Below are 25,232 nucleotides of genomic sequence, written 5' to 3'. Positions count from 1 at the left end.
CATTCACAAGTTACTGAATGTTATGTATTAACAATTGATGAGATGATTGTTGAGTTTAAATTTTGCATTTTTAAAAACAGTATTTAATTTGAACACAATTAATTTAATATATTTCATTTTTTAGGAGCTGCCAGCACAAGAAACTGTTGAAGATCTCAAAGGTATCTTGAAAGCTTTTGGTTTTTTACCTTTATTAACTGTTTTCTATAAACACTGCTTGCCAAAAGTATTTCCAGCACATGCACAGCCTGTACCAGAGGCTTACCAGTTCCAGGGCCAAGTGTGGCTGCTTTCCCCTCCTTGGGGATAGCTAATTGTGTAGTTTCATTGAGTTATCTAGCTAAATTAGAAAAACTCCACCTCTGCCAGGGTAAATAAAAGTCCAAAGAAAGTCCCAAAACTAGTTTCCCATCCCCTGCCTTTCACCTGCTCTGGGCCACAGCCTTTCTTAAGGGTCTATGCATCTTGTGCACTTTGATTCAGAGGAGTAAAGGGGACTTCCTCCCACTCTCTCTTGGAAGCCCAGTGCCATGGGCTCCAAAGGATGGAAGCTAGTACTTAGCTCACACCCCAAACTCTCTGTGCTTCCTTTGATCGTGGCCTCTTCTTGCCCTTGGCTACTTCTGGTTCTTTAGCCTACGACCACCTTTCCCCAGGTACTTCAGGACCCTCTGTTACTAGCTCCCCAGCTTTATCCAACCCATGTCTCAGTAACAAAGTCCACAGAACTCTCTTTTCCATGGAGTTCCTGGTCCTTCTCTCCACCTGCCCCTCTGGCTTCTTCCCAGGTCTTCCAGCTCCTGGGTGCTCCTCCACAGCCTGCCCCTTTCAGGTCAACTCAGCCTGCAGAATCACTACCAGTTTTGCTTCTTCCCATGTCTCCACCAAAGACCCTCCTGAGCTGTTTGCCTGGAGAGACTCAACAACATATCCTGCTCCCTTAAAGTCTCTGGTTCTTTTCATACACTCTGACAACATTCCCAGCATGCCTTGGTGTGCCTTTAGTTCCAATGGTCCATGGACGACAAGTTCCAGGATTCCATACTGCATAGGTTCTTACACCACCCTCATCACTGTAGTATCTGTGACGATTCCTGCAGTGCATGAAGTGACATGACTAATATCTGTTACATTGGTTCATTCTTTCTATCATCCTGACCCCAGGGAGAGAATTGTGTGTGCAGTGTAATGTTTGGGTTTGGTAGATTTTATTTTTTGTTTGGGTTCTTGTGATTTTTATTTTATTTTGTTTTTTAAAATGTATACGCTGCTGCTGCTACTGTCTTTTGGTCTGTGAGGAAACCAAACATAGAGTAGAACTGCAACTCTAACATATTATAAAGACCCCTTTCACCCTGAGACTGGGCCCGAGCCTGCAAACCCTTATCTTATGGTTCACATGAGTAAGAACCATATTTCCAAATAATTAAAGAAAATAAAAATCTCTCTTCATACAATTCCTAATCAAGAAAATTATCTTCCTAATTTGTTAGCTAGATGCAAAAAATTGTGAAAGTCAGTTAGCAGAGAACAATTGTGACATTCCATAGTAAATTCCTGTCAAAGTTATCAACTATTTTGTTCTGTATTTCCATGTTTCCTTAGCTCTGCAGGTTGGCTTTTATGCATAGGAATATTGACATCTGTAATGCATAATGACTTTTGTTTATGCGACCTCACTCATATGTATGTTCTTATTAGGGGTAACAATGTTAGAAGACCAGGCTTCACCACCAGTTTTATCTACCTCACCCTATATCAAAGCAGATATGTTACCTATTTCTACAGCCCGTATGTCAGATTCTACCACATCGGCAATAGTAACAAAACCAGCAGCTATGGAGACGTTTACGAGTAATGGAACAAATGAGAAAGAAGAGAAGATGCTCCCTTCTGGCTACTTTGGATCAGAAGATATTCTTATGGACAAAGATCTGGTTAAAAAGTTGTCAAATCTCTCTCTGTCACAGTATGACATTTTAAGAACTGGCATTTCTTTTGAGCAATGGGGCAGTGAAAATTCCGTTATTATTTCAGAGCATTTAAGTAATCCAAAAAGTTACAAAAGAGAGAAATTCCCAGATGGATCACCGCATGAAAGCTTTAATCGTAACTGGCCACAGTGTAATACAATTGCAACCAAAGAGACCGATGGGCCTGTGGAAATTTCTTTTCATGTTGATAACACCAACGAAGATCTTGATTATTCAGATGGTGAGGTTGCTATTGCTCTTGTTGACAGTTCTCTCCCTGGAGACCAACTTAATTTACATGAACCCATTAAAATAGTTATTACAATGAGTAGTACACCAAATACGATGAGTGATTTAGAAGGTTCTCTCCATCTGAAGGTGTCAGGTACTGAGAAAACTAGCTCAAACCCAGACTTTGCTGTAGCTATAGCAGATCTCCACAGTCAACAAAATAATGAACAGATCAAAATTCCGGTTATAACTTTTGAATTGTCTGGTGATGGTGGAGGCAATGTTCATCTGGAAGCCAGTGAAAGTGGAAGAACTCCAGAACATTTAAAGGTCGATGTATCATCCAACCAGTGTTCTGGCTATGAGTCTGGTGATCTGGACAATGCAGTAAAGAACCATAGCAATCCTGAAAATAACCATTCAGAAACTAACACTTATTTAGGTCCAAATCTGGAGAATGCTTTGGAGAATTTGCTGGTCACCACTTCCAATTCTAAAGAAAGTGAACAGAACCTTGATCCACTGTCTTATAAAACTGCCAATGAAAAGAGACACATTCGAGTGCTGAGTGTAGACAGTGGGACAGACATCTTTTTAAGTAAGAATTCCATGGAGATAATCAGTGATAAAGAAAAGACCTTGCCAACTTCTAAATCTGACTTAGAAGCTAAAGAAGGACAAATACCCAATGAATCTAACTTTCTGGAATTTGTCTCCCTGCTGGAATCCATTAATACTGCAAAGGTGACAGCATCAAATCAGTCCAATATCCAAACAGAGACTACAAAAGATGATGGGTTTGTTGGAGGTATGATATGTGATTTTAAAACTATTCTTTTGGAATAATAAAAAAAAAAGATTGCCAGACTCTTACCTACTTTGTTTATGGTGATTTAATCTAAGGTCCATAAAAAACTAGCCAAATCCAACTTGGAAAAGTGCTAAAAAAGGGTGGGGATAAGGTCCTGTCATAAAAAATACCTGGTGCAGTTTCCTGTATTTTTAGAAGGCTTTTGAACATATCAAAGCAAAAGATTTGAGCTAAGTAAAGTAAGCACTCAGCTGGTATTTAGCTGGATTTCTACATTGGAATAACCTGCGTGGGGCAAGCTTGGTTCTGTTAGAATACCAATACACGTTTACCAAAACCTGCAAAATTGCTGTGCCATTCCCTCTCATACTCTTCCCATCAGATGCATATGAGGACTTCTTAAATATATACACATATTTAAAAAAAGCCAGGGTCACTTATGTGTATTAAAAAATCAAACCCCAGATCCCTACATTTCCTGACCAGCTCTAGTTGTATTTTAATAACCTTGAAAAAAAATTCACACAGGTTTTTATAGACAACTTTAGACAACTGGTCTTTTGCCTTCCCTAGCCTGTCCCCAATTAGATTCCCTGCAAGTTATTTGTAGGCTTTATTATTGGGGGGAGGCCTTAAATGTTCATTTGGATAGAGTATTCTTAGGCTTGGTAGAATTCAGTTTTTATTTTGATAGCTTTAATGGATACTATGGATGTTTATTTTGAAGAATTTTTTATCAATTTAAATTTTCACAGTTGCAGGTAATTGGGGTGTGTGTGTGGAGAGACAATTATTTAATGGCAATAGGCACAGAGATGCAAAAAGTGAAAGCTTTGTATGCCATTAACACAAATTGTCAACAGCACATGTCAAAACATACAAAATAAATATCCTTAAATCAACAAATCAGACCTGCTTTTATTATTCATTCACTAGTCCATTTGTAACAAACCTAATTCATAAGTCTAAATCACTGGATTTTGATTCTAATAAATTATCCAGCAGTATTTTTCTTACGTTGAATAGTTAAGCAGATTGTTATTTTCTTTCCCACAGCTAGGGAAGTTCCCTGTTGTAGTGATTTATATAAAAGATATGATTAGAAAGTGAAAGCACACCTATTTTCCAATCTCAGGGCACGGTACATAGCTCAGGCTTGGAAAATTCTTTTGTCCAGGACAAATAGAAGTGCTTTCCTGGCAAGCCTTCTGGAGCAAGGATCATTTTTTTAATCTGTGTATGTGCAGTGTCTACCACAATGGGGTCCTGGTCCATGACTAGGGCTCTTAGGTAAAACAGACAATAATTAGTTTCAGGTTTCATGTTGGCTGAACAAGGACAACAGGGGATGCAGGGTGAGAGTTTGGTGATCTCCAACACAGCAGGATCAAGTTGTCTGACAGAAGAGAGTGTGGCCAGTGGGGGTGAGTGGAAGTGGAGTAAAAAGACCTCAGCTGCCTCAAAAGTTGGCTAATGGCTAAGCAGAGCAATAGAACTTAGGTAAGTCAGAGGGGAGGAGACCGAACGGGGAAGAGAGGCTAAACTGATAGTCAAAGAGGAGGTGGATGGGCCTAATTGATGTCATCCACACAAGTAATGCCTTGGAAGAAGTAGGAGTGGGACCAGGGAGAAATACATTATTGAGCATACCTGATATAAGCCCCAGATAGAGTCTGGTGTCTGTTAGTGCTCTGATCAGATTTATGGGGTTCTTGGTGAAGGTAGAGAATGAGTCTGAGCTTTTCAATTATAGTCAGATAGTTCAAAGGAAGGTAGTTCAAAGCAAATTTAATTTTCCAGCCAAGTAAGAGTGTGCTATGTACTAAAATAAAATAAACTATACATTACAATGTGATTATTTGCTTCTTCTGCAAAACACAATTTGATTTTAGGAATGAGATGGCCTCTTCCTAATTTGTTAGCCTTGCAATTACTAGTTATACTTCCTGGGCCAAGCAGGAAGAGCTAATTTGCAATTTATATAGTACATTTGAAAACATATTTGAATAAAAACTATACACACAGAGAAGTGTTTGATTTTTTTGTATACGAGAAAGATGTCTGGAACAAGTCAAACCACTTGATTGTTTTTTTTTTTTTTTAAGTTTAAACAAAAAACAACAACAAAATTCACCCTAATTGGCAAAGAATAATACTGAAGCCCCTGGCTCAATGAACATGAAGAACATGGCACAGAGGAATATGTTGAGGAATGTGAGAAACTTGGACATATACGAATGTATATGCGGTTTCCAGAAATCCTAGAAAGCTAAATATTCAGGATTTTCTTGAAGGAAAGATTACGTGTTTTGTGTAATTTGCAGAAAGCATGAGAAGTTTTCTTGTTGGGAAAGTCCTCTTGTAAGTGGGTGTAAGAGCTTTAGAACTGATTCCTTATATGTGCATGCCCACACTTCTGCTCATGTTAAATGCATAGGAGCAGAAAATGTATCAGATTGTCCACAAGAAGCTCTTAGCACTAAACTGCTCAGTGAAATGCAACATGAGGAGCTACAAACTTTGTTTAACACCTCTTACACCATTGCTAAACATGATTTTGCTTTTTAGAGATCTTGAAATGCTCTACGTTGCAGGCCAACAGTGCATTAATCTTGGATCAAACTCTTGATACCTCTACAGGGAAAGGCTTTATAGAGGCAACTGCAAAGGGTCCTAGGAACGCATCTCAGAAATGCATATAGAAAATTAGGTTTATTACTGTACTTGCTGATGGCTCCTCTGACAAGACTGTAGCTGAGTAAGAGTTGGTGAACTTGGTGTTTGTCAAATTTTTGCAGGACGGAAGCCTTTGTATTCTGTCTTCTAACACAGTTGATGGTATCTCACAGAGAACAAGAACAGCTGTAGGAATGGTGGGAACTAAGGCAGAAGAACACAGAATAGAACTGTTTTGCCTGAATTTAGATGGTGTAGAAGCAAATTTTAAAGAACATTCTTATCGTTAGAACAGGTCTGAAAATGTAAAAGTTTTTCACTGGAAAAAGCTGTTTCAGTGAAACTAAGTTTTTTGTAAAATTATATTGCTTTTGAATAAAATTCCTGTGGGGGAAAAATAGTTTGGAATGGAAATGGAAAACATTTTCATTTAGGAAAGTAGTTGTGTTGGAAAAAAAAATTGAATTCTATTTTATTATGTTTTAGCATTTTTATATTATTATTTTATCTCTTTTCATGACACATCAGTGAATGTTATGCACTGCTACTGATGTGTCATAATATGACATAAAATTGTAGTTGCAATGTTGTATTATTTTCATTTTATTTTTAACATCATTAAGGGTGACTGCTGTTTAGCACTGATTGTGACAGTTATTTTCTAGATCAGTGTCTCCAGTTTGTGGTATTGTGAAACAGTTTGATACGTAGTCACTAAGCTATGCAACAAAATAATAAAAATAATATAACTGATCCATAAAATAAAATTTGAATGAAATTTTGAAATTCCAAAACACAATTTTCCAAAACTGAAAATTTTCAGAAATTCCACGACATGGGAAATTTTGAAAATATTTGCTTTCATTCCAAACAAATTTTGAAAGGCAACATTTATCACAAAATGGAAATTCCAAGTTTGACTAACTTAACTTGTCATGTAGTGCAGTATACAAACCACCATGTTGACTTTGCTCTTCTGGATCTCAAAAAATTATCACTGTGTTAGAAAAAAATGTAATTATTTTAAAGACATTTTCAGATTTTAATATTTAAGTTCAAAAATATGATGGCAACTCTTGCTGATGCCTGTGAGGAAACTGGGAGCTACCTTGGAGATATTCATCATGTGTTCTGGGTTGCCAGTCAAGTCTAGTGAACAGAGCACTCAACTGGGACTCTGGAAACCTGAGTTATATTCTTAGCTATGCCACTGGTTTGCTGGGTGCTCCGTTTCCCCATTGGTAAAATATGGTAATGATTTTGACTTCCTTTATAAAGCACTTGGAGATTTACTGGCAGTGCTGTTTATGAGCTAAGTGTTATTACATACTTTTTCACCATAGTGACTGCGGGCAGGTCTACACTAGAAGTGTTACATCAGCACAGCTGCACTAATGCAGCTGTGTCATTGTAGTGCGCCTGGTGCAGACACCCTATGCCAACCAGAGAGTGCTCTTCCATCAGCATAATTACTCCACGCTGCGAGAGGCAGAAGCTATGTCGGCGGGAGAGCGTCTCCCACCGACATACCGCCAGTGTGGACAGTGCCTAGGTCGCTGTAACTTGCGTCACTCATAGGGGTGTCTTTTTTCACACCCCCCAGCAGCATAAATTAGATTGAATTAAGTGGTAGTGTAGACCAGTGGTTCTCAAAGCCGGTCTGCTGCTTGTTCGGGGAAAGCCCCTGATGGGCCGGACCGGTTTGTTTACCTGCCGCGTCCGCAGGTTTGGCCAACCACGGTTCCCACTGGCCGCGGTTCGCCACTCCAGTCCAATGGGGGCTGTGGGAAGGGCGGCCGGCACGTCCCTTGGCCCGCACTGCTTCCCGCAGCCTATGCCCTGCAACTTAAATGCCGGGGCTCCACAGCCCCTGCATACACATGTATGCAGTAAAGCACACTACAAATCTGAAAAAAATCTGAAAAAATCGAAATGATTTTATTTTTTTTTATTTCAAATGATTTTTTTATTTGAATTTTACTTCCATTTTATTTTAAAAAACGTCAATGAAACAAAACAAAATGAAAATGTACAGAAGCAGTGGCATTTCATTTTGTATTAAATTGAGGACAAAACCTATAAGGCTGGGCTAGATGCAGACACACTAAAATCAGGAGCATAAACCTAAGAAACCCTGGCACAATAATCTAAAATGGAAAAAGCAGAATTCAGAGAAATATTTTGGCTGATCACAGCAGCAATAGATTTCATTTAAAATTAGCCAAGACAATAAGACAACAGCCAAAAAATTGAGACAACCACATTGTGTCAGACAGCTGAATTGTCTATATGCAAAAATTGTACCAGTTTAACTATACTGGTGTAGTTAAAGCAGTACAAACCCTCTGGTGTGGATGCAGTTAGACTCGTATAATAGCGCTTATAGAGGTATAGGTTATTCCCAAAGGGAAGGGGAATAAGCTATACCAGTGTAAGGAACCTGTATATCTGCATCTACACTAGAGGGTTAAACCACTGTAAGTATACAGGTAAAATATCACACCCTTAACTGAAATAGTTATATGGGCACAAAAACTGGGCAGACCAGGCCTTAGTTATCTGTGCACAAATGATGAGAATCTCTTTCCTGAGCTTGACTTATCAGTAAGTCTCAGCAGCTCCATCCTAGTGGATTTGAGTCAGAGGAAAATCCAGAGGAAGTACATTTCCAGGTAGACAAGTACTTACTGAAATGTAAACTCTACTAGATTGTCTGTTGCCTTTTTATGTTTTTTTTTATCAGTCATTTTTATTTTTGAATTTTGGCATCCTCTTGTTTCTCATGTGACAGATGATATTTGTTTAAAATCTGTGTTTAGCAGTTTGCTCAGTGAAAACTGTGAAAACCAAAATGTAGGTTAGTTGACAAATTGCATTATTGACTGAACTAGCTCCAGGGTGCAATGTGTAAAAACAGATCATGAGAATTTTTTGCTAGTAGTCAGTTTGTAAACCATAATGATTTTCAGTCCAGACTATAAATGTATTTGTTAGTTTTTGAAAAAATTGGGAGTACTTTCTGCATTTGTAAATTACATCATTGACAAAGGGGGATTCTTAACACGCAGAAGAGGTGTGGGGAGGAAAACAGATGAAGATTTTAATTTTAACTATACTACCAAAATTTAGAAGATGAATTGATCTGACATTTGAGTCATCAGATTAATGTTTATTCATTGGCAGAGACTGAAGAACCATTTCCCTCCCGTATGTTACCTCCATTCAAAAGTTGAAAGTACAAGTAACTTCTGTGGAGAGAAATCAGCAGGAATCATTGTACTACAATCCCATTGCAGACCCTCCTGGCATATCTTTCTAGTGCTAAGAGCACTAAGAATTGCCATTCATTTTTGTTTATTATTAATCTTCACCAGTTCAGGGAAAAGAGAATTGAAAGACTTGGGGCCTGGAATGGAAAAGAGTGAGACTTTTTTTCCCCTTCAAGCCATTAAATCATCAAACAAAAAATCTTGTTAATTGTTTCAGCCCTAGAGCCAGCATTAGGCAGAGTGGGACCAATTAGATTAATATAACCTTTTTGTTGGCTATCAGTTATTCTTAATCCTTGAACAACCATAACTCCCTAGGGAAAATGGATTTAATCAGGCTTCTGCAGCCTCTTGTCCCCTTTTGGAGTATAGTTATGAGATTATGGAACACTGTATCAGCTGCATAGTTAAACTAGGATGAGATTTCGTGTTTAAAGTGGAATTTAAATCACTAGTTAAACAGGAAATGCACAGATTTATTTTCAAATGGGACTGTTTGAATAAGGAGTAAAAACTTTGAAAATACCTTTGACACTTCCTTCTCCCATATTTTCAAAAAATGGGCCCTTTAAAAAATTTTCCTACCCAAAATGGTCTGGAAATTAAGAGATTTCCAGTTCAGGGAGGTTCAGCCTACATAGAAGCACAACACAGGGTAACTTGTGCCAAAAACCAACCCAATAATCCTTCTCTAAACAGTTTACCTTATTCACCCTAACTAATTTGTTTTTCACCAATGGAGGCCAATGGAGCACTGCATCTTTGGACAACTTCCCCTTAAAAATGCTCTTGTTCTGAAGTAAATGAACAGAACTCTTTACAGTGATCTGTTTAGAAAGTCTCCCTTCTTTATTCACATATCTTTCAGATAGCCATACAACAGAGAGAAAAGAAGAAATGCTGGAAACAGAAAAGCACTACAAGCATGTTTCTAAACAGGAAAGATCAGATGTACAAAGTCAAGATTGGCCTAGTGCTAGTCCAGTGCTACCAGAGCCGGCCCAATTTACAGCACAGTAAGGGCAGTTACTTTATATTTTTTTGTACTTCAAAAGCATGATGATGCTAGCTGTTCTGTTACATTGAGTAGAATTGATGTAAACTTTTAATTAACCTCTCTCTCTCTCTGTTTTATTGAGAACAAGAAAAAAGTTCCTCATAGTAGTTTTGAAACATTTTTGTGTCAAGTTACCAGGGCAACAGGCAAAGGCAGATAATCTACCGGGTAACTTCCCAGCAAGATAGTTCTGTCTTGCAAGTTATAAGTGGACCTGAGGCTTCAATGCAAGATGAAATATCTGTGGACGCGATGCATGTGTTCATAGATGAGCATGGTAAGTTTATGTAGCTGTTAACTTCTGAGTTTTCTTTAGATATCTCTCCTCATGGTCTAATAGTTATCTCAGACCTGTATTTGACATTCAGAATACTGTGGAGTTGAGTGTATTTTTCTGATGATACCTTAAAAGACAGGTCTAGTGTGTTTTTTGTGGATGCTGAAGATCCCATAGAACTTCTTGTCTGAGTAGGGAATTGCGCCAATGTGCATGGCCTAAAGGTTCCCATCCCTTGCTGTCAGATCTTTAAGCTGAGTGTGAACAGGTGATGGTTTAGATGGCAGCCATCTCCCATCATATTGGGGCTGCCTTCATTCAGAATGGTGGTCTGCTACCCTCTCCAGGATATTGAATGAATGGACTCCTTTCCCCATCAGTACCTGACTTTGGTGCAGAGAACTCCATGGGGACAACAGGCCACACCAAGCAGCAGGGCCACTCCACAGCTGCTACTCTAGGCTTTGGGCTGAAATAGTTTGAGTGACTGTTGTGTTCCAGTGACATCTGCCTTGTGGGGTACTGTCAAGTGCATTTCTATAGTAGCAGATCCACAAGTTATTTAGGCTCACATCAAATCTCCTTTCCAGGAAGCACAAAAGAAGCTCCCATGTAACTGGGTTTCATGGCTCCTGGGATCCTGTCCTTTCTCCCCTCCCAGTCCTGTGTAGCATCACTGCAGCCCCTTGCAGGTGCATGGGAGGGCAGCTGTGGACAGGCCAGGGGAGTATTATGGCCTGTAGGTCAGCGAACTATGCTTGTTCACTGGAGGACCACTGCCCTGTATGTATGTTAGGTATGAAGTGGGGATGGGACAAGCAGTAGACCGTGGCTACCCACCTTTGGCCTGATTCTCCACTGCCTTGTACCTGTCATCTACACTTCTGCAAACATGAACAAATCAGAATGCTCCACTCCCTTATACTTCTGGTAATGTTTTACAGTTACCTTGTACACCTATGAATGGCTACACAGTATTAAAGGTATTGGCAGATCAGGTCCCCCTATGTTTAGATTGGGGCAGGAGTCCATTTCTTCATCTGCTCTTACAACAGGGAACAGAATTTTGACCTTAATATCTGTATTTTTGTGGCTTTGTCTCAGGCTTTCCAGTGTTTATTTTAACGTATTTGTTCTATGATGTTTTAAAACAAGTCCACACTGCCAATCACAAATATAAAGAAGCAGTTTGAACATAGATACTTTTTTTGACCTAGAAAACCAGATTGCTACTAAATTGTCGGTGTAAACAAATAATTTACATCACTTAACTGATACTTTTATGTTTTTAAAGGGGAAATTAGATCCTGCTATTTAAAGGCTGGCAGTCAGAAGGAAGGAAATACTCGATATCAGACATCAAATTATGATTGTATTTCTAATGCTCAGTAAGTAAATTCTTATTTTTAGAATTGTTAGACTTTTCAGAACTGGAGGCTACAAAGCTGATTCTAGCTGTGAAAGAGACATGTGATGAGTTAGAAATGTGCTAATCTGTTTTAGAAATATCAAAGCATGCAGATTTTTTTTTTATTTTATGTAAAAGGGGGGAGGGGGCCATGTTGTAAGGATATCTACAAGGAAAAGGAAAATACCCGCTATTGTGTGTTTTTCTCATCAGCCAGTAATAGCTACTTTATATTTAGAGCTGTCTTTGGGGCTGTAATTAAAACATATTGGGGTCTGAACTTTCAGCTTTGTCCTATTGGTTATCTGGCTTGCCTATCGGCCTTTTATGGATCTCGACCGCATGTATTATGTCAGCAAGTGAGCATGTTTTTCTAGGCTCTAGGATATGAACCCTCCTCGCTGCCTGAAATACATAGTGGCCATCGTGCCACTTCGGAACAGCACCTAAACAATGATTTTTTTCTCAAATTGGTTTTAGAGTGACTCGTGCTGATTACTCCCACTTCCCAGTGTTCTCCCATCCTTTCATCTGTCATGCTCCATGTTTTTTGGATTTTTGTGTAAAAATTCACGAAGGTGGTTTTATGATACTCAGTGTTTTCATATGTCATGTTGTACAGCATTCAGAGAACTTCAGGACCAGGCTGGGAGAGAAGGGTCACGGGTCATGAGGAATAACTATTGTTCTAAAACTTGTTTTGAAAATGAATGCGATGTTGGGCATTCAGAGGAGATTTTGCAAAGATGCCTGTGTTGCCGTGCTAGGAACAGTGTTAGTTTAGTGCAGTGTTTCCCAAACTTGGGACGCCACTTGTTCAGGGAAAGCCCCTGGCGGGCCGGTTTGTTTACCTGCTGCGTCCACAGGTTCTGCCAATCGCCGCTGCCACTGGCCCGGCCTGGCCCGCCAGGGGCTTTCCCTGAACAAGCAGCATCCCAAGTTTGGGAAACACTGGCTTAGTGGAATGCTGTAACAAGATGGTCTGTCCCTTTAAGGTCCTGATACCAGCAGCCCTTTTCAGACTCTGCTGGGAGGGTGTCAGGTGTTTCCTATAAAGGGCTGAGAGAGCTGCAGGAGGGACATGGGTGCCTGCAGTAGGCCCTGAAGCAAGGGGGATTGAAGGGAAGGCGTGTCCTCTTTTCAGCACTGACAGAGGCAAGGGGAGAAACCCTCTGGAAACTGTAGCCCATGCTTTGTTTTGATGTTTTGCTTAAGTTTTTTGTATTTGAGTTAATAAACTCTGCCCAGAGGGAAGGACCTGAAAGTTCCATGGGCATGGCATTGTTTTTCATGGGAAGGTGAGGGAGCCCACTGGCTCTGCAAATGCCCTTTTACTTTCCACTGTTCCAAAGTTACTTTCTGTGGACTGATGAAAAGCACACTGAAAATAAAGAGGGAGAACCTGAGGCCAAATAGCTGGAGCTTGAGTTGAGAACATACTATACGCTATGACTTCTGTAGTCAAGAGACTTTTAACTCTTCCTTATCCCCAGTCTGCAGTATAGCAGTGTAGCCATTCTGGGGCTGCTACTGCAACTTCTGAGCTATCGTAGTCTGTGGCTATTGAAGTCTGCATTAAAAGGGAGGGGTTGGGCTGTTGAGCCTGTGTAGTTGTGAATCCACTGATCCTACCTATGTCCCAGGAGACCTTCAGGTGCTGGGGTAGAGGAATCCCAGCAGAGAACTATTCTGGCATGCACAAGAGATGTGGACTCCCCCATAAACTATGTTTCCTTCCACTTCCTCCTCCAGAATCACTGCACCAGTTCTGTTACTTATGGCTTTGTGGTCCTGTGATAACTTACCTTGATTGGTTAATTACCACAATTGTGAATGCTAATCTAGACACTCCACAACCATTTATTCCAAGACACTTTTTTACTATAGGGCTCATTTTACAATCATGCTGGTTAACTCAGGTTACACCACTACCACAAATTGGATTCTAGATAAAGACTTTAGGGTGTTCTGTACCTGCTGGTTGGTTATAAGCAGTGCCAGATTTGTTCCTTTTTGTGGTCCTTTCAAAAACAGATTTATAAAGCATGCAAAAGAAGAGTGTCACATATGAGAAGAGTTTTCAGTTCTATTTCATAATTTACAGTGCGTGGTCTGGGAATTTTCTGTGATTATGATCAGTGTCATTTTATAATTACATTCTTAAAGTCTGTTACTGTTGTCCCAGGGTAGCATCAATGATGCTGAAATCTTGATGAGGTCATCGTGTCACAGAAGCAGTGCTGGACTGGAAGGTTGCTGCTTCTTGATGCTGTGTTCTTTTTTGTTGTTGTTCATATCTATCTTGCCTTTGCTGCTTTCTTGCTTGTAGAGATGAGATGAGCAGGCTGAGCTGAGAGCAGAAAAGTGCATTAATAATGTGTAAAGAGTATATGAGAGCATGTCTCAGTCTGAAAGAATTTGTACTCTTTTCTGTCCATACTCTCTGAAGGTGGAAAACACACTTTCAGGAGCTTGGCTGGATTCAAATATCAGCCGCTGTCACCCTGCATTGGCTCAACACTTTCATGATATGGTCTAGTAGAATCTTCAGCTCATGAATATGCAATCTGCTAATGCGTATGCCACAGGGTTGTCATTCTTCAATTTTATGGTCATATTGCTTTTGTCTCTGGGGCAGGAAATTTGCCGAACATTTTTAAAACTAGAGTTTTAATTCTTTCTCTTGTTCAGTTTGTTTTGAGATATCCCATTAGTTCCATCAGGGTTTAATAGGAGTCAAAATTCTGTTTAAAGTTTGGTCCAAACACTCCTATTTTATATATCAAAATCTAGCGGTTGTTTTAAAATAGTGTTTTTAAATTTAAAAGATTCATAAATAGAATCTATAAACTTAAATAATGTATTGTCTTTCCAGGTTAACAACCCTTGGACTGGTTCTTCCTGTTTTCCTGAGTTTGAAAAGGAGTTGCTTAAATATTGCCAGATAACTGATTAATTCCCCACTTAGATACATGTTTTATACTCATAGCTTCTGACGTTAGTAACCAGTTATAACAAGATAGTAGGTTTACATATTGGTCCATAAAACATCTCACTCTTCATATCACAATGGTATCAGGCAGTTAATATAGTTAGGGCTTGCATTTAGATGCAAAACATTTGCAAATACATGTCTCAAAAGAAGCTTATCCCATCTTTAGCATTTGAGGGATAACAAAGATATTTTCACTGTCAAGAGGAAACATGAGTTATAAGTAACCAATTTCTTCTGCAAACACTTTCAAGCATAAATGTTCTGAAAATTTGAAGACTTTAGAGTGTTTATAAAATAAATCAGTTTCAGTAAGGATGTTTCTAAAATTCTTGGTGTGGACTTAAAATGCAAAGTTTTTCTCTTCACAAAGAGGAGAGGTAAAGAGGCCCACTTCTATATCTTTGTTTATAGGTCTGATAACACATCCTAAGCATCATACATCTTTAAAATATTCTGACTGAAGAGCATCCTCAGATTCTTTTACACAACCACATTTCTTTCCAAAACATAAATATTCTAAAAGGGTTTTTTGAAATAAAGCTCATGTCTGTATCAAGCTCGTGTTTTGTACGAGGGGGAAGTGTCTGGTTCTTTGAGAAGATACTCTTTTTGGTTGTTTCGTTTTGACCAAATGGTTCCATGATTTACTACATACCAGCCGTAGTACCATGACAGTTGAAGACTTCTGTCAAATATTCTATACAAGGAGTAAATCAGAATAACTAATATTTATATAATCTTCAGAAACATAGTATAAAATAAAATAATATAGAGTATTAAAGTAAAATAGAAGTTATAAAGCTGCATTCCAGATTCAGTCAAAAGACTTTGATAAGGTAATAAATATGGTTTTATGGCTAAGGAGGTGGTGTTTTCCCTGATATTTTTGGTGCCTGTCAGTGTTTGACAGAAAACAGATATTTACATAGAATTTCCTTAATTATTGTGAATATTTCATTTATTTAAATAACTAGTTTTAAAAAGCACATCAGCTATCCTGCTCTCAAGCATATGTGTATAAAATTGTAAATATCTCATAAAATTCAGTAAAAGTGAAACCAAGTTCATAACAACCTACAATTACAATAATAAATATAATAATTATATCAATAACTATTTTTGCATCAATAGTGAGTTCTATCCCCTGCAGTTGTGTGAATTGGGCCAGAAGATTTAGCTCAATGTCAGTTACTGTAGTAAACTGCTACTACTGCTCTGTATTCTTGCAGCACCAAGCTAATATATCCCTGAAACATATTTAATTGCTTGTCTGAACTGTGCTCTATTTACATGTTAGGATTCTTGTTAAGAGCTTGGCCTTCTAATGTAAAAATAAAAATGTGTCAATATTTGTTACCTTCTAGTAACACGGCATTCCTGAATGTGTGTCTGAAATATTGCCTTCTAAGGATTCTGTCTTTTTAAATGACTAAGAACATAAGAGATTGATTAACTACTATGTGGACACATTATACCTCCTGGTTTCACATTAATCAAAAACTGAATTCCGTTACTGCAAACTACTGCACTTTTTTCAAGTTATAAGTGGGAATGTGACACACTGTCTGAACCTATAGTCTAGAGAAGTTGAATATTTGATTACCCTTTGTTTGTCTCTGGTCTACTGGGGAGATGTTCATTTTAGAATTAAATAATGGACTTCAAAAGCCTGTTCACATTCCCCCCTCAATACTTCACCATGTTTAGAAAGACAAAAAAGGTGAATTAAAATAAGCTTGAGGTTACTAATGTAAAACCAAGTTGTGTATGTTCATAGTGTGTCTAGCTTTTTCTGCTAATGCTGAAAAATGTATTGCTAATTTTAGTGTTAGTGTAAAATTACAAGTTTAATATTAAAATAATGACATTTGGAGAAATCTTGAACATAAAATACAATATCTAAATGTGAACACACAGAATACTTAGCTGCAATCACAGAATAACCTCTGAAACATTGTATATGTCTACTGTCAGGTTTCCCTCACTTTTGCTTTGCCATTTACAATTATTTTGCTGCTTTTGGTAAATCGTTAGTGAAACTTTTAGTACTTGTATATATTCCCAGACTACTGGACGAGCTATCCAAACTTCCCTTGGCATTTCTAAAGGGCTTGAAGCAGCTTGCAGATCTGTTAGCACCACAGTTATGTTTGCACTGTGAAATTTGGCTGCTTTTCACCATAGATGGTGGTGGTGATGATGAGACAGCGATTTTTTTGTATCACAACATCTTGCCGGAAGATGTGAACACATTTAGGGTATGTCTACACGGCAGTAAAAGATCTGTGTCACGGCCATGGTTGGCCTGGCTCAGCTGGCTTGGGCTTGGGCTGCAGGGCTATAAAACAGTAGTGTAAATGTTTGGGCTTGGACTGGAGCCCAGGTTCTGAGGCCCACCCCCCTCACAGGGTCCCAGACCTCAGGCTCCAGCCCAAGCCTGAATGTCTACACTGCAATTAAACAGGCCTTTAGCCTGAGCCCATTAGCCCGAGTCAGCTGGCACGGGCTGGCCACAGGTTTAATTGCAGTATAGACATACCCTAAGTGACTGATGTATTGGCAAAAGATATGTTGCAGTTTTTCACACAGTATTTGATTAGATGTCACTTAGTGATGAAATACTGTGGTATTCTGCCCCAGCCCAACATATGGTGATCAGATAGCAAGTGTGAATAATCGGGACAGGGTGTGGGGGCTGATCGGTGCATATATAAGAAAAAGCCCCAAATATCGGGAGTGTCCCTATAAAATTGGGACATCTGGTCACCATACCCCCACAATGCCTACTGCACTTTGATCTGTGGGAATGGGTAATTTGTCAGCATCCCCTGAAATGACTGCCAATGCAAGGTCATACGCCCAAAAATTACACGAGTCAGCATCATTCTCAGAAGTGCAGTTTTTGCTTGTAGTGTTTCAGAGGCTAACTTACTGATTTTAGACCCAAATATAGGTGTCCCCAATCACTTGATATTATCTATGGGCTTTGGAACATCTTTGTTTGAAGTGGTGTGATTCCTACCAAAGTCATCTGTAGTTGCATCCATTCACATCAGGGAAGCATTTTGCCCTTTAGTTTCAGGTAAGAGGTTCAGTTGGCAAATACTCTTTGGGAGATGTGAGCTAACTTGTATTCTTAGTCTGTCTCCTTTCTGAAGTATTTAAACTTTTGCAAATGGAACAGAATCCATGCAGGAGAGATTCATGACACACGTGCACTAATATCGATTGGTACAGAGCCAATATTTGTTTAGAATGGTTTGTTCTTCAAAAATGGTTGCTAATCATTATGCAACCTTCTTTGGTCCAAAAGTGTTTGATTCATTCATTCAAATATAGGCTTAAGTGGCAGACACTTTTTTGCAGTTCATTATCATTATTTGTACTACAATAGCAGCTAGAGGCTTCAGCAGTGCTAGGCACTGTACAAACTCACAGGAAGAGACAGGCCCTGCCCAGAGGAGCTTACAATCTAAATCGACAAAGGGTCAGAGAAAGGGGTACAATGTGCAAGCTGAAGATTGAGAATTGGAGCCTGGAGAAGGTAAGTGACTTGCCCGAAGTATGAAGTAGAGCTGTGAACTCAACTCAGTTCCCTTGAATCCATGTCTAGTGTCTTTACCCCAAGGCCATCCTTTCTCCGTAAGTGACCCTGGGATGATCATTTTAAGACCGTTGTAGAAATAAACAGAAAAATGTGCAGGTTTATTCAATTCTTGATTTCAAATTAAGAAAGTAAGGGAAGTTTTCCTTTTACACACTATACTGAAGTTAAAGGAAGCTCTGGGGAGTCATTAACACTGAACTCTTTGCTCATGCTGTTAGATGAAGCCTTGCCGCTAAACCTAGGCTGCCAATAGGCCTTGTGATATCTTATAATGTGAAATTCATTCCAATAGAAAGAGAATTCTTTTAATCTCTGGTTTAATTTGTTTTGTCCGTTTGCTTTCACAGTCAGCTCTTTTTTCAGCAGCAGTAGGGACCCTAGGCTAAAAAGAACTAATTGCAGCAAAAATAGTGTTTCTAACAACTACTAAGAAAAAAGTTCATTTAAAATTTCCTTCCAGCATAGCTTTTAAATGCTGTAAAATGCAAGTGTTTCCGACCTGAGTCTCATTTGACTCACATTCACTTCCATAAATAAAGTAGCTGCTGAGTGCTTTGTACTGTATGAAAGCATCTATCTGAACACCTTAGCAGCAACGTGCATATTCTGGATAAGTGCATTAATACTTTATAGTTTTCACCTCTGGCAAATTCCCCAAACACCTTATAAATGTACCTTTGCACTTCAAACTTGTGTTGAAATAGGAACATACACTGTTTTCAAGTTGTTCAGCACTGAAAGATGCCATATTACTAAAGCAGCTATTTTTTCCGCACAACAAGGAGACTCAAAAGACAGAGACAGCCTCCAGCCATAGTAATAAGCTGCTGATTCTTACTATTAGTGAAAAACTCATGTTGCCCTTTGACAAATGTATGCATTTGCTCCACTGCACAGATTTTGAACTCTATGCAATACAAATACAATGGGATCTTTGGGGATTAGAGGAGAAAACTCAGAGACCCAAACCCACCCAGTTTGGGGATTTGATGATTTCAGATAGATTTGTTCTTCCAGGGTCCCTTTAAATGTAATTCTATAGGAAAGTTTAAGCATTAATTTATTTTTGTGATTAAAATTTATACTTCCATGCTGCTTTGAATTCTAGCCTTCCTTGTAAGTCATAGATTTTCCTAAACCAAACACAATTCTGTTGCCGTCTCTCTGGCATCCATGCTGTAAACAAGAGGGAAAGGATTTCTAACGTATTTACAATCTCTTTTAGATTTCCAGCTGCAGCAGCATCCATTCTTGCATTTTTACATAGAGGGGAAATGGATTTTTTGACTGTTATATATGAGTTTGTGAGGGCACCATTGCCACACGATGGCAGCAAAATCCTGTTTAGGAACAAAAGTCTCTACGGCTATACAGCTGTTGGTGCTTTAGTCTGGAAGATCATCAACAAGGTTGCTTTACCCTTTTTTTTTTTCTCATGGAAGACCTGAAATGGAACTTTAAAATCACATGCCCTTCACACTTTCCATGCATTTGGGAAGTTATTTTGCCTTAACATTGCTGAGGTCACTGTTAAGGTTTTTCCTCTCTTGCCTTTCATTCTCTCATTTTTTAATCCTTCTGGGAAGTGACAATGTTCTGGCTGTGGCACATTACAATTCAGTGAGTTCAACTTGACGCACATATTTTCCATTAAGGCTGAAAACATATAAAATGCTCTATAGAGAGAGACCACCGGTGCATTACTGATGTTCTAGGGATCAGGATGTGAGGAGCAGCAATGTGGCTAAAATGACAGGTCGCAGATCCCAGAGTCTTTTTGGTTTCTTGAAAGAGGAGTACAAAGAAAAGTAAGATGCTTCCCAGAAAAAATATTTTAACCCCCCCCACCCCCAGTTTTTTTGGAATATTTATAAGAAGCTGTGGAACTTCAAATCATACTACTAAAGATCTGTAATTATTCAAGGATTATTATCCATTTTTTAAATTTTATTAAAACTCAGACCTGATATTCCTCATTCTCTCCACTGTCAAAGTGAAACTCTCTAACATAACCTTAACTGTGATACAGCTACCACTGCACCCAGAATACAGAATGTTGTTTTAAAGAAACAATATCAGATCAAATTTGGATCAAGATTTAGATTGTTGGAATATATTTTCTCAACACTAAGACCAATTAAAATGTTTTCAGGATTTTTTTGTAACTTCTAATGGGAACAGGTGATTTAAAAACAAATAAATACTCCCCTTCAGTACTCTGTTTACATTGCTGCGCTGAGAACCTAAAAGTGAAATTGCCTATTAAAAAAGAATATCTAATTTCACTACTATTATTTCCCAGCTGAGAGAAATGCAGAAAGTAAACAGAGTAGTACAGATAGCAAAATGCAAACGGGATTTTAAACTGTTTTGGTTTTAATAATCTAAGTTGCTATCAGTAATATTGTTAAGGAAGGTTAAAATATGGGTTTTCAGTTGACAGGGTCCCTTTTAAAATCATAATTAGTGAATTTATAGAAAAAGAGCAAAGAGCGCTTCCTAAACTTCACAGCTTTTTTCTTGTCTGCTGTAACCAGTTTGATGTGCAATTATCTAATCTTCCTGGTGCTCTGATTTTATGTATTTCTACTTTCATTCTATACTTCAATTTGCCTTCTAATTTTTAAGAAGAAAGCCTTGTCATCTAATGTCATAATACATTAAATGTAAACCACCCATGGCTTAAAAAGAAAAAATTCTCATAACTGATGGATTTAATGTCACTCGTGACTTATCTAAATGTATTAGCCGGATGAGTGCTGCTGGAGAACCATTCCAGCAGCAACGGATATCGAGGAGGGAGGCAGCAGGAGAGCCATCCAGATGAGGAGTAGGAATGATAGGGAGATGCCAGTGTAGATCCATTCTATGGGGCAGGAGCAGCGAGTCTTGTGAAGTGGCAGCACGAAGACAACAGCAGTGAGAAAAGGGAATCTGTGAAGACATTGATTCAAGACTTGTACCCTTTTACGATCATAAATGCAAACTCCTGCATTAGTAAAACAAACTGATAGAATTTGGAAGTGCACAAAAGGCAGGGAATTCAGAGTTACGATTACCAAGTTAGCCTTAATGGGATTTTGTTTAACTTGGTCATTTAGGCCTCAGTTCAGGAAGGTGCTTAAGAATGTGCGTAAGTTTAATAAGCATGTGAGTAATCAAAGGAAGTCAAAAGGAACCAGGCTGAATTAGGACCTTACCCAACTTTAAACTTTTAAAATGTGTTTTTTCAATATATATCACTTTTTTTTTTTTTTGGCTGCATTGTTTCTCTGCTTAGTGGGATTGTGGTTTTTTCCTGGTTTTAAAAAAAGTAATATTGGGCTAAAATATTTTAGTTGGATCAGTTTGCATGGCTTCTTGCTAAGCTCATATGACCCAGTTGCTACAGTCTGGAGCACTGATTATAGGATCTTTCCATTTAATAGCTTATTAGGCATATCCCTTTAGTCAGGTTGTTTTTATTATTTAGCCACAATCATAATGTTAGCCACAGCATTTCCTGTCTCCTCTTCACATTCACACTGAAAAGGAAAGATCAGCCCAGGACTCAGTAAAGAATCATTTACTTAATCTAGGCATTCTTGACATTTTTAACTATGTGTATCACGGTCTTGATAGAGTATCTTGCAGACTCCTTCCCATGTGTAGAGGTGTACACTCCCCACCCCTCCCTCATTGCACAATATCTCTGTGGCCACAACTGCAACTGCTTACAATGGAAAAGTAATATTAGAAAAATATTTTATGTTCTTTCAACTGCAATTCAACACAGCAACACTAGATAAAGAGAAGAACCAGCACCATTTGACTACCGGAAGGTGGTCAATGGACCCCATTTTAAGAATCTCTCACTTGAACCTACCAGAATATTGGCATACTCTGTCCATGCATTTATTGAACAGTACGAACACGCTTTAAGCAAGGGGTCCATCAGGAGGGAGAAGTAGATTGTGTATTTTCTTCTAATGCAAACTTCTGTCTTGATCTTATCTCGGATAACTTCCGACTCAAGGCTGGATAAGTAGTGGAATATGGACCAGCATGAGCTGTGTTATTGCTTAGATTGATTTTTGGCAAAAATTTTCAGTGTCATAAAAAAAGTCATGAAAGACTAACAGGAATTTTATAACACAGATTTTCAAGTGTTGTGTGGTTACAATAAAATATTTAGTGTTGTGCAATTGTTCAGCTCAATTGATGCTTGTTCCATGCTGAGCAAACAAATACAGTAGAATGTTAATCTCTTTCAGTTATCAACAGAGGGTGCTCTGTACCTTTCACATTAGTCATGCATATGTTACACGTTTGTCAAATATATCTTTAGTTATTAATTTACAATTCAAAATTTAGTGTAATTATACCTTTGCTTATATTAATGATGCCGTTTACAGTAGATCTTGATAACCTTAATTTGATTCTGCAAACTAATGTATTTTCTGTTCAGCAAGGCCCCGTGTTACACCCTGATGTTCAGCTTTATGTTACAATTATTCAGTAATTAGGGAGTGTTTGCTCCTATTTATACATATATTCTAATTTTACGGAACCCTGTTATAGGTTTATAAAAACACAAACAGAACTGTAGAATTTCTTGGTATTCATTGTTAGTGTGCCCGTGATGTGTCGTCATACATGGTGTATATCTTTGAGTATAAGTAATTTAACAATTAAACTGTTCAGCATCGGTAAGAGGGCATAGCACGTGAATGTGAGAATGATCAGAGCCATGTGGGACATAGGGAGAAAGATGACTGAGAAGGTGGGGGCTAGGGGAGACTGGTGATGGAGGAAGCGTGAGAAATAAAGAACAAGAGAGAGACTAGGTCCGATTTTTTTTTAACCTGTATTAATGTTCTCCCCAAATGTAAATCAATGTGTGCACAGAGGCAGCTTTCCAAGAGCAGCACAGCCTCTATTTTTGAGTTGCTGCTTTTCCCACCTCTGCCTTCCCAGGTGCACATATTCCGCCTCTCTGTCCAAACTGTCCTACCAGGCGTCTAGAGTTCCTGACTTTCCCACTGCTGGCCTCCCGGGCGTTGACAACCTCTGGAATTAATTGCTTCTGCCAGACACAGCTGGTGGGTGGAGCTGTGAATTCTGCTGCTGAGAGGAAATAGAAGATAACTCTTAAAGCCGAGTGGGGCAACAGACTATCTTCTGGTCTAGTGGGAAAAGATTTGATCTCTAAGGGAAGACTTGATTGTAGAGAGAAGTGTCATGAGTCTACGGTGGACAGATTTTTGATTGGTCCAGAAAGCAAAGGCAAGGAATTCTGTCCGGAGGGTTGTGGTGTGTGAGTGTAGTATCATCATGCCAGGCCCTTATTAGATGTGGGATTAAAGAAAATTAAACAAAAGTTAAGAATGAACCAGACTGCACTTGGCTTTTGCAAAGCAATGGCTAGGGGAGAGGGCAGACAGTTTTAAAGAGATGAACTATGTAGACATAAAAAGAAAAGGAGGACTTGTGGCACCTTAGAGACTAACAAATTTATTTGGGCATAAGCTTTCGTGAGCTACAGCTCTGTATTTTCCACTGAATGCATCTGATGAAGTGAGCTGTAGCTCACGAAAGCTTATGCTCAAATAAATTGGTTAGTCTCTAAGGTGCCACAAGTACTCCTTTTCTTTTTGCGGATACAGACTAACACAGCTGCTACTCTGAAACCTGTCATTATGTAGACATAGCATGTAACATTTCATTCTCTTTTCTGTATCTTACTGCACAGCCACTAATCTTTTACTTTCCCCTTTTGTCTGGCATATGCTTAGGAGAATTTGTATGGAAGGTCTGGCTTACTAAAGTCGAAAGGATGGTCCAGTGGTTAGGGTACTAGCTTGGAACTTGGAAGACCTGTCCTCAATTCCTTGTTCTGCTGCAGACTTCCTGTGTTACTTTGGGCAAGTCACTTAGCCTCTCAGTGTGTCAGCTCATCGTCTGTAACGTGGGGGTAATAGCACTGTCCTACTTCACAAGGGTGTTGGGAGAATAAATAACTTAAAGCTTGTAAGGCCCTCAGATGCTATGGTAATGGGGGCCACATAAATATGCAGGGTTGATAAAGGCTAAGAGATACTGAGATTAGAATGAGGAGGCAGATGTGGAGACCCCAGTTGTGACAGGGATATAGGTATCCAAAAAGAATCCCATGCAAGAGTAACATTTAAATGATTAATTCTCAGCAAGAATTTTATTTAAATAAAATAATGTAACAAGTTTTGCAATCCAGCGTGTATTATTATTATTATTATTTTATTATTTATTAAACAGTGTATATTAGAAACTTTACCAGGATTTTATTATTTAAGTGCTAAATGTACAAAATCAAGAAGAAAGGAATAGAGAAAGACCTGCCATGGGGACTTGCATTCTAAGACCTTAATTACAGATGCAGTTGAACAAGAAGGGAGTTTTCACTCCTTTCATCATTTCATCGAAAATGGTGGGCTGACAGACGCCTATGCCTAGAAAGAGGATTTAGGGCTGACTAAAAAGAAAAAGCATATTAAAGATTTCTCTTGCAGAAATTTAAAATAAATTTTAGGGCTCCTGAAATGTGGCGGATTGACATCTTTGGAAACTGATATCTGTTGTCCACATGACAAGTACTAGTGGACAATGATAGCACAGTCATCCGGTGTGCCTTCGGCCAGTTGTGGATGGATCACATCTGGGGCTGAAAGACTTAAATCTCTGCGCTTTCCTTCTTGAAATCTTTGCTGAGACTACCAGAAAGGGTGCTGTGAAGGAGCGTATTACCTCTTTAATACGCCAGGGGCTCTCAAGCAAAACAAACTGGGAGTAATGAAAGAGGCTCCCTACTTTTTCCTGGGGCTGGTCTATTTAAACAGGAACAGAGAGCTAAGGAAGAGCAGAGCGCCTCCTGGATTACACCCAGGGTTTTTTGGCTGTAAGATCCTGACTA

The 25,232-nt window shown here is 38.8% G+C and overlaps 1 protein-coding gene across 2 annotated transcripts in view; it reads left to right on the top strand.

The window, feature by feature from the left end:
- PCNX2 (pecanex 2) overlaps positions 1 to 25,232 on the top strand; it is a 221,267-nt gene that overhangs the window by 16,214 nt on the left and 179,821 nt on the right. For both annotated transcript variants that reach the window (XM_077813415.1, XM_077813416.1), the window contains exons 4-8: positions 125 to 161; positions 1,702 to 3,012; positions 9,829 to 9,976; positions 10,149 to 10,294; positions 11,589 to 11,682. In XM_077813415.1, coding sequence (XP_077669541.1) covers positions 125 to 161; positions 1,702 to 3,012; positions 9,829 to 9,976; positions 10,149 to 10,294; positions 11,589 to 11,682 — 1,736 coding nt within the window. The remainder of the gene's footprint in view (positions 1 to 124; positions 162 to 1,701; positions 3,013 to 9,828; positions 9,977 to 10,148; positions 10,295 to 11,588; positions 11,683 to 25,232) is intronic.

This window comes from Eretmochelys imbricata, chromosome 3 (assembly GCF_965152235.1).
Source record: "Eretmochelys imbricata isolate rEreImb1 chromosome 3, rEreImb1.hap1, whole genome shotgun sequence".
Taxonomy (NCBI): Eukaryota; Metazoa; Chordata; order Testudines; family Cheloniidae; genus Eretmochelys; species Eretmochelys imbricata.
Note: the sequence above shows the minus strand (reverse complement) of the source record. Positions and strands in the feature narration are given on the sequence as shown.